Raw genomic sequence first — 9,495 nt, forward strand, 5'->3', positions numbered from 1 at the left:
GAGATTTTGTGCAAAGCACCTCTCCTCTCCGGGCCTCAGTTTCCCCAGCTGTCACATGGGAAGCCCTGTCCTGTCCCCCTGGAGTGATGTGGGCATAGCGGAGGTAATGCAGGAGTGGAAAACCCTCGGAGGAGGATGGTAAAGGGCCGTCTGCGGGTGCAGGACCCCAGTCTTGTTCTGGTTTCCCATCAGGGCTCCGCTCCGACTCCAGCCCCCTCCCCCTCCTTTCCCCGTCTGCTCTCCCTCCCTCCTCCCTCCTGCCACACGGAGCTGGCTCCCGGCATGCCGCGCGCGCGCTGCTGACAGCCTTATAAATAGTCGCCTTTGCGGGGCGGGTGGTTGGCCAGGACGGGCAGGGCACGCACTGGCCCCAGCGCCCACCTGCACCCGACCCCCAGGTCAGTGTGTGCCTGTGTGTATGTCCGTGCTCAGTGCTCGGGATGGGAGCGCCTCTGCTGCAGCGGGGAAGCTACACGCCCCTGGGGAAAGAGAGAGAGAGAGAGAGAGAGAGAGAGAGAGCGCGCGCGTCTGCGCGCGCGCGCCCCAGGGTATCCTTGGGATTCCTGCGGCTGTGTGTGTGTCCACGGTTGTGATCTGTGTGCGCTCGCTTGTCTGTGCTCCCTGGCTCCATTCTGGGTATTTGTGCCGCACTCTGTGTGCCTTCGTGGGTGTGTGTGGGTGTGTTGCAGTCCCTCCCATCCTCTTACACAGTCACCCCTTTGTCCTAGCCGTACTCCTGGGGCTCCAGGTTCCTGCCCTTGGCTTGTCCCAGCTGGGGCCCTGGGAGGGGAGGCTGTGGCCTGACTCCCTGCACTGAAGGGCCTGGGCGGGGCAGGCCATGTGATTGGAGGAGCTATCCTGTCGCATCATTTTGAGTACCTGGGGGGACAGGAGGCCCCCTGGGCATTTGGGCCCCCTGCCTCCACCCTCTGAAAGGGCAGGGGCTCTGTGGGAGCCCTGCTGGCTGCACACACCCTTCCCTGGGCACTGCTCAGCTACCCACCCAGGACTTTTCACCCAGGGCCTGGGGTATAGACCCAGAGAGGGGATACCAGCTGCCCAAGGTCATAGAGCCAAGTGATAGACTTGGGTTTGAACCCTAGTTGGTTGCCAGCCACTAAAAGATTGCCCTTGGTCAGGAGATGGGAGACCTGGGTCTTGCCTTGGCCTTGCGTGGTGATTAAGGTGAAGTCTCTGTCCCTTGAGCCTCAGCTCCTCACACCCCTCCCAGACCACCCAGTTATACTGAGTCACTGAAGCCCTGATCCAGGGGCCTTATAAGGCCTGGTTGCTGGAGCCCGTAACCTAACTCCATCCCGGACCCCTGGCCTCTGTGAGGCCTCCTCACCACCCCTCCCAGGTTATTTTGGACCAAGGAGGTGGCAGGTGCCAGCAGGACAGTGGGGCTTAGGTCACTGGGAGGGGGTGGGGCAGAATAGGGTCCAGGCTACTCCTCTGGTCACTGCAGGCTGTTCCTGGCCTGGGGACCCTCCCCCTCCCCTACCAGCTGCTGAGCAGTATTGGCAGCTACTGCCCTTCCTTAAGCACACTCAGCAGGAAAGAGTCTATAACTCATGCCCCACAAGCAGCTGCTTAAGGACCTACTGGGTGCTGGGCTCAGATCAGCAGAAAATGCAGCCCTAGGTTTGACCGGAGCCAGGCCCTGGAACAAGTCTCTCCCCTCCAAGCCTCAGTTCCCTCCTAAGATGGCTGCAAGGATGCCGTGAGGCCCCCACACTGGGATCAGCTCTGGGCCTACACCACAACAGAGAGTTCCAGTACAGCGTGGCTTGTGTGACACCAGGGGAAGTTCAGAGGAGGCACTTGCCAGTGTAGGAGTAGAGGGCAGAACCCAGGAAGGCTTCCTGAAGGAGGTAACACCTGAACTGAGTCCTAAACATTAACACCTTGGGGACAGGCATGCAGACCTTGGGTGCAGCTGTGAGCTTGGGCCTGGAGGTGGGACATGCCATGGTGGACGAGGGAGCTCCCAGCAGTTCAAGTGGCAGCTGATAAAGCTACAGATGGTGGGGGGGGGAGGTGTGGGGGGAAGGGGCGGGCTTTATCTTAGGAGCTGAGGGGGCCACACATGGAAGGGTTTTAAGTGACTGATGTGTCCTGCAGATGGCCTGGAAGGGTATGGAGGTAGGTAAGTGCCCCCACCACGCCTGCTTGGAATAAAAAAGTGGCTATAAGGAAGTGGCCAAGGAAGAGGGAGGTTTAGGAGCAAGAGGGTTAGGATGTGCTCGTGCAGGAATGAGGTGGGTGTGAGACAGGCCTCTAGCTGGGGACGCAGGAAGGGCCGTTCAGAGTCTGCAGGGCCTCCGGCCTGTTCAGGGGCAGCAGATTTATGGAGCTGGATAGAGAGGCCTGGGCTGGCTGGGCGCGGATGGAGGGTCCCAGGAACCTGAAGCTGATAGTCAGAGGGTGGAGTAGGGGCCTGGGGTGAGGGTCCCAAACAGGAGGAATGATGGCCAACGGTCAAACGTTAAGGTGAGAGTGATGGTGATGGTTGCAGGTGGCCTTGGAGAGGGCTGGTGGATGGAGGTCGAAGGCATACAGGCAGCAACTCTGCAAAGGCTGATGGGAAGGGGAGGTTGAGGGAGGCCCCTGGGGGGCTGTGGAAGTAGAGTGGGCTCCCAGGAGCGGTTGGGGTTGATTTACATGCTGGGGGGAAGGGAGGGCAGTGGAGCAAGGTCCTTCTTGGGGGTGAGGGGATGAGCCACATGGAGGGTAGAAGTTGGGTTTTGGTGGGGGGAGCCTGGGGACGCCTTGTCTGAAAGCACAGGGCCGCATCCGTGTGGACGCAGCTTCCTCCCTGCAGACGTCTGTACCTTTGAGCTTTCTCTCCCAAACCCCATCAGAGATGAGGACACGCGCAGCTCCTGCCGCTCCTCCCGCCTCCTGGCACCTTTCCTCCCGCCCTGGGGAGTGTCGTCAAGGTGTCGGCAGACACAGGACTGAGCCCTGTGTTCTGCCAGGAGAGCGGCTCTGCGGTTACTGGAGTCTCAGCTTATGCCCCTGAGTGGCGGGAGGGGGCTGCTGCCTTTCGTGACAGGTAGAAGAATCACACGGAAGAAGACAGACGACTTCCCAGACTCCTGGGCCTTCCCCGCACCCAGCGGCCCCCTTGGAGGGCGAGCTGGGGCCTGGCAGGGTGCGGAGAGCTCGCTCACCTGCCCCCACTGTGCCTTGTCTTGCAGAGCACTGACTCCACACCCCGGACCTTGGCAGGATGGAAGGTACGGAGGTTCCTCTCTTCTGCTCACTGCCTGGGCCTCAGTGTGCCTGCCTGTGAAGGGGGTGTGCTTTGGGGGGACACTCTGAGAGGGGTTCCAAGAGGCTCTGGGGCTGCCAGACAGGGTGTGCCTGGGAGCTCCCAGCACCCTCCTTGGGCCTCTCCTGGGACGGCCCAGGTACAAGATTAATTTTAGAAGCCACAAGGCCTCCCCGAGGCTCCTGGGGGCCCCACGGCTCACCTCCACCGCCAGTATTTTTGGAGCGAAATCCCTGCCTCTTTCTGGAGAGGGTGGGCACCGGTGAGGGGAGGCAGCCCTGTGGAGAGGCTCCAGCGTGAGGATGCCCCTCTCAGGGACACAGTTTCCCCATTGTCCGGTGGGAATGGCTCTTGAGGATGTCTTGGGCCCTCCAGGCTCCTCTGGGCCCGACTTAGAAGGAGTCCTGGGCAGAGAGCCCAGCTGGCCTGTCTCCTGGCTGCGCCACCCCTCCCATTTCTGGCTTTGAGCCTCAGCCTGGGCAGTTCTTAAAGGAGCCCAGCAGGCCTGGCTGCTGCTGCCCGAAACCAGTGGTCACCCTTCTGCCCTGTGGTTCTGCGTGTCAGCTGCTACTGGGCTGTTGCCTCCACCCACACCCAGGCTTGTGCCTGTCACGCGGCAGCCAGGTGGCAGGCAGCCATGGGACGAGTCGTCCTCCTGCCTGCTCCTCTAGTCCCCATCCCCTTGGCTGGGGGGGGGCCCTGGGAACTTCGGAGCTCACCTCCACTTTGGGACAGGAACAGAGAACCAGAAAGGGGCGGGGACTTCTTTCCTGAGGCCTCAAAACTTTCCTGCTTCCCCAGAGGAGGAAAGGCCAGCAGCCTGAGAGAGGCCGGGGTTGCCGTTCGAGTTCTGGCAGCCCTAGAGCCGGCCCCTGCCTGCCTCACTAGGCCTCGGTCTCCCTCTTTTGGTGGGGCTGTGGTCTCACTAAGTTCTCAGGGTGGTTGAAGCAGAGGCTGGAATGTAAGCTGGCCTCTCTCTTTGGGCAAGGGTTCCATGTGCCCACCGCAGCCCTCTTCCCTGGCGACTGTCTCCGGGGCAACGCATGTTGTGGTTGCCAACTCCACATCTGGACGGCCCAGGGAAGGCGGGCAATGGGCGGGCCCAGGGCCTGGGAGGGGAAGGGTAGGGGACACAGCAAAACGAGACCATGGGTGCCTGCTGCTCATCAACAAACCCCCGCAGCGAGGAAGACTCTAGGGCCAGAGGTGACCCGCTGTCCAGCCACCCACAGGGATTGGGGTGACATGAGCCCCTCAGAGTCACCCTTGTGGCCTGTGTCTGTAGCCTCCGGGCCTTTGTCTCGGTTGGTCCTGCTCTCCCCTCACCTGTGGGGCTGTGTCGGACCCTCTGCCTCAGACCCAGCACAGGCCCAGGACTCACAGGTGCCTCTGGCTCCTTGTCAATCGAGTGGCTGAGCTCCGCTCCCCTTTTCTCTCCCACAGAGAAGCTGAAAAAGGCCAAGATCATCTTTGTGGTGGGTGAGTCCAGGCAGGCGGGTGGGGCACTAGCAGGGGACGTCTGCGCAGGCCCTGGTGGAAGCCGGGGCCTAGGGCTTCACCCTGGGCTCGGCTCCTCCTTCGCTGGGGGCCCCGGGCAGACCCTGTCCCTCTGGGGGACCCTGTTTCTCAGGGATTCTGAATGGGTGGGCCCTTGCAGGAGGGCCTGGCTCAGGGAAGGGCACCCAGTGTGAGAAGATTGTCCAGAAGTACGGCTACACCCACCTCTCCACCGGGGACCTCCTGCGGGCTGAGGTCAGCTCGGGCTCGGCCAGGGGCAAGATGTTGTCGGAAATCATGGAGAAGGGACAGCTGGTGCCACTGGTGAGTGGGCCCCAGTGGGGTGGGGGCGGGGTGATGGTGGTCCTGAGTGTACAACAGCCAACAAAGCCCACGACACGCTGGCAGGGCTGACCATGACCTTCCCTGGCTCTGAACCCTTTTGGGGGCCCCCATTGCCCTTGGCACAAAATTCCTTCCTGAATCATCCAAGAGCCTCCAAGACCCTGCCCTACAGACCCCTTTATCCTCCTACCACCCTGGCCTTTCTGTCCCTTCAAACTCATCACACTGCTTCCTGCCTGGAGTGTTTTCTCCTCCTCAGTTTTCAGACCTTCCCGAATCTTCTTAGGTTTGGGCTAAGACCCTTAACTGTATACTCCTATAGCCCCCCCTTCTTTGTCCACACGGCCTGTGTCATGCTCGGGAACTGATAAATCAACATACTGCAGGTTCCTGATGGCAGGGAAGGTCTGCTTTGCTCACAGCTGTGTCCTCTGGGCCCCGACAGGAGCTGGCTGGGGGGAGGGGCTATGTCTATAACTTTGAGTGAATGAATGAATGAATGAATGAATGAATGAATGAATGAATTGAGCCATCAGTCGAGTCTTCATGGCTCAGGGAAGGCCGGGAGGGAGTCTTGTGTGGGATGCCTGTGTTAGGGCTGAGGGCGGTGCACTCTGGGCCCGAAGAGGGAGGGGCAGAGGGCCTCACACCCCTTCTTCTTTTGCTGTGCCCCAGGAAACGGTGTTGGACATGCTCCGAGATGCCATGTTGGCCAAAGTAGAAACTTCCACCGGCTTCCTGATTGACGGCTACCCTCGGGAGGTGCAGCAGGGGGTAGAGTTTGAGCAGAGGGTAAGGCACAACCTGGTGGGTGGCTTTCAGGAGCTGACTGGGGGTGGCCAGGCAGAGGCTGCTGTGATGGACAGAGAGAGAGAGAGACACACACACACACACACACAATTTGTGGGGGATAGGGGTTGGGTAAGCAGGGAAGCCAGGGAAGACATTCTGGATCTTTCTAGAAATCCAGAAAAAAAGTCTTGAAGAATGGGAAGCACCAGGCAGGGGAGTTCACAAGCCTGGCCAGCCTCAGGTCCCAGCTCCACTGCTCTAGGCCTTGGGCTGTCATTCTGCCTCCCTGAACCTCAAAGTTCCCATCTGCCAAATGGAGACACACAGGGCACAGCTGCCTTGTGCGACAGCACGGGGGTCAGAGGGAACGCACTCTGCAGAAGTGGGGCTTGGTGCCTGTGAACGCACGGCCAGAGGGTGGGGAATGATATGGAGCAGGTGGGAAGGGTCAGGCCCCTGGGGGCCTGCAGAGGGAACAGAGGCTGTTGGGACAAAGCGACTGGGGATGATGTGGGAGAGGCAGGTTCAGGCCTGGCTGGAGGCTTTGGATGCCGGGGGGCAGAGTCCAGTCCTCTGCCGGGGCCCACGGACCTTGAGCATGATGTCTCTGAGCTGCCCAGGGCAGGTGCCCACCAGGGTGAGGGTGTCTCACACACACACACACACACACACACACAGGTACAGGCATGTATGTACACTCACGCACCTCAGGCAGTGTGCATCTACACACTCAGCACACCTAAACACTGGGCTGCCACGCATGCACACACGGGGCACACCCCCACACTCACACCCACACCCACACCCACACCGATGGTGTCACGTGCCGCATGGAGAAATGGATGAAGGTGTAAGTGCCAAGGAGGGAGAGTCCAGTAAGTGTGTGGGGTGTTCAGGGAGGGCTTCCTGGCAGAGGGACTCTTTCCAGGCCTTGCAGGGAGATCTGGGCATCCCAGTGGCCCAGGGGCTGGACACCCATTCCTACCCCCCTGTCTCTGTAAGCCCGGGGCAGTCTTTAGACTTTCATAGCTTTGCGCCTCATCCAGAGGTAGGGTACTGTATTTCTTGCCCTGTAAGTGGTGCCAGACCTCAAGAAACTTATCCTGATCCTGGCTTCAGTTTCCCCATGTAAGAAATGGGGGTCGCCTAGGTTTCCTTCAGACTAGGAGGCCTGGACCTAGGCACTAGCTGTGTGGCATCCCTTCTGACCCTCAGGGCCCTGTCTGGAAAATGGGGTTAATGGAAATTCTCTCCTGGGGCTGGTGTGGACACCTGGCTCCGCCCAGGGCCTAGCCCTGCTGTGGCTCTCAGAGGTCCAACGCCTGATCTTTTTGACTCTGAACACCAGGGGGCGCGAGGTGCTCGCCAAAAGAAGACACATCAACCTAATTCCTTCTCTCCCTTTTAAGTCTTCCTGGTGATGAGACACTCGTTCCAATGACAGTGACATTTTCGGAACCTCCCAGAGCTCAAGTGCCTCTCACCCCTTCCCTCAGCGAGGTTCCTTTGTCAAGTCCTTATCCAGCCCTGCTGGTGGGAAGCAAATGTCCCTTGCCCTCATGGGCTCCAGGCCAGGCTGGGGAGAGGGATGTTAAGTAAACAACCAGAGGCCCTTCTGAGAGGCGCTGAAGGCAGAAGTACAGGGGACTGGAAGAGCATGTCCCAGGGGCCTGGGGATGGTGATGGGGGTGGCACCTGGGAAGACTGCCCGGAGGAATGAGGTTTTAGCTCAAGTGTGAGCTAAAACTTGGTATTGAGGGAAAGGGGTGCTGGGAAGTCCCTGGCACGAGCAGAAGCCCTGCATACGAGGAAGCTGATGAGAGCCAGCCTCGACCAGAGTCAGCGCAGGCCCTCCTAGGTCAGGAAAGGAGTTAGGACTTTCTCCCGAGGGCAGCAGGGAGCCACGGAAGGGGTTTGAGCAGGAGAGCGGCAGGGCGCATTGGCTTGAGGAGGGTCTGTCAGGCTGCCTCCGTGGCCCCAGCAGTGGGAAGGTGGGAAGGAGGTGGCCCCATGGAGGGCAGGAAGGGGGCCTCTGTGACTGGTGCCCCGCCCACAGATTGGACAGCCCACACTGCTGCTGTATGTGGACGCAGGCCCTGAGACCATGACCCAGCGGCTGCTGAAGCGTGGACAGACCAGTGGGCGTGTGGACGACAACGAGGAGACCATCAAGAAACGGCTGGATACTTACTACAAAGCCACAGAACCTGTCATCGCCTTTTATGAGAAACGTGGCATCGTACGCAAGGTGCGCCCCCTGCAGGCCTGAGGGAATACTAGGAAACCTGGGGTTTTGCCTGTTCTGGCCTCAAGTTGGGGTAACCTTGGGCCAGCGGTCCTCCCTGGGCCTTGGCTTCCCCACTGGTTTGATGAGGGGCTGCTGTCCACTGTGGCTGGGCGCTGGAGGCAGGCCTGGCCTCTGCGGGAGGGGCTGGCCTCCGTGGGGTCCGCCCAGCCTGCCCCAGTATGTCTCAGCTCACCACCAGTCTCCCTGCAGGTCAATGCCGAAGGCTCTGTGGACAGTGTCTTCTCCCAGGTCTGCACCCACCTGGACACCCTCAAGTAGCAACGCTGGAGCCCCATCCCCAGCTCCAAGCCCAGCCCTACCCCTGTCCCGACTCGGGAGTCCTGGCCCGTGCTCAGCAGCTCCACCCTGCCCCGCTGGAGCGCAGACAGAGGAAGCCACTTTATCCTGTTTTCACGGACAGCTGAGCACTAAAGGAATTTCCGAGGACGTTCAGTTTTACTCCTTTTTCTTTGCTCTCATCGGGGTTGATGTATGTGGGATGGCCGCCCGGCCCTGAGTCCCCAGCCCCTCCCCCTCCCCCTCCCCATTTCTCTCTGGGCCCTTCAGCCCACCACAGCCAGCTGCCCCTCCCCTAGCTCTGGTGGCAGACCTAGGGGCCCTTCCTTACCCAGGGCATTCCGGGTTGGGGCTGTGCCAGGTCTGGGGACCCAGGGGGCCTGGGGCAGTGTCCTTGCTCTCTGGGACTTGTGGCCAGGCAGAGCTGGGCCTGGGCCCTGGTTCCTCTGCATCCTTGCTGTGTGGCCTTGGCCCTGGTCCCTCATCTCTCTGAGCCTGTTTTCTGTGCCTAACCCCTGCTGGGGACTGAGCTCTGGCACGCAGTGAGGTCATGGGCTGTGGGGGACTTCCTGGGCAGCTGGTGGGAGGGGAGGGGCTCCTGGTAGCGGTGTGGCACACATCAGCCGGCCAAGTGGGTAGTGAATTGGCTTCCTTGGTGCCAGAAGCTCCATGGATCTGAAAAGGGCATCAAGGTCGAATGGGGGGAGGGGTCAGGTTTGGGAGTACCTTCCTGAGGAGATGGGACCTGAAGGGCTTCCTTAACGTTGCCCTGGACAGCTCACAACCTGTCCTTTCTAAGCCTGTTTCACAATTTAAATTAGGCTCAGCCCCGGCTGCCACCCCCAGTTAGGAAGAGATGTACTAAGCAAAGGGTGTAGACTACTAGCTACTGAGGCCCATGGGGGCCAGAGACCAGAGCAGCCTTGGGGATACGCCAGGCCCGGGTGCTTTGGGGAGGAGGCCCCGGAATCCCCTGGGGAGACCCATCTTCCCTTTTCTG

At 60.4% G+C, this 9,495-nt stretch overlaps 1 protein-coding gene across 1 annotated transcript; it reads left to right on the forward strand.

Annotated features, from left to right (window-relative positions):
• Positions 1-289: 289 nt before the first annotated feature.
• Positions 290-8,651, forward strand: AK1 (adenylate kinase 1). The gene is made up of 7 exons (XM_037155946.2): positions 290-398; positions 3,204-3,242; positions 4,721-4,756; positions 4,935-5,098; positions 5,795-5,911; positions 7,968-8,159; positions 8,409-8,651. Exons 2-7 carry the CDS (start codon positions 3,236-3,238, stop codon positions 8,475-8,477), a joined length of 585 nt encoding a protein of 194 aa, XP_037011841.1. The 5' UTR covers positions 290-398; positions 3,204-3,235; the 3' UTR covers positions 8,478-8,651.
• Positions 8,652-9,495: the final 844 nt, after the last annotated feature.

The sequence above is a fragment of the Artibeus jamaicensis genome, unplaced genomic scaffold (assembly GCF_021234435.1).
Source record: "Artibeus jamaicensis isolate MK-2021 breed Jamaican fruit bat unplaced genomic scaffold, CSHL_Jam_final contig_471, whole genome shotgun sequence".
Classification (NCBI taxonomy): Eukaryota; Metazoa; Chordata; class Mammalia; order Chiroptera; family Phyllostomidae; genus Artibeus; species Artibeus jamaicensis.

Excerpts from the sequence above, each read along its gene's own strand:
- AK1 (XM_037155946.2), top strand. Across the intron at positions 5,099-5,794 it reads AGGGACAGCTGGTGCCACTG|GAAACGGTGTTGGACATGCT; the intron begins GTGAGTGGGCCC and ends GCTGTGCCCCAG. Across the intron at positions 5,912-7,967 it reads GGGTAGAGTTTGAGCAGAGG|ATTGGACAGCCCACACTGCT; the intron begins GTAAGGCACAAC and ends CCCCGCCCACAG.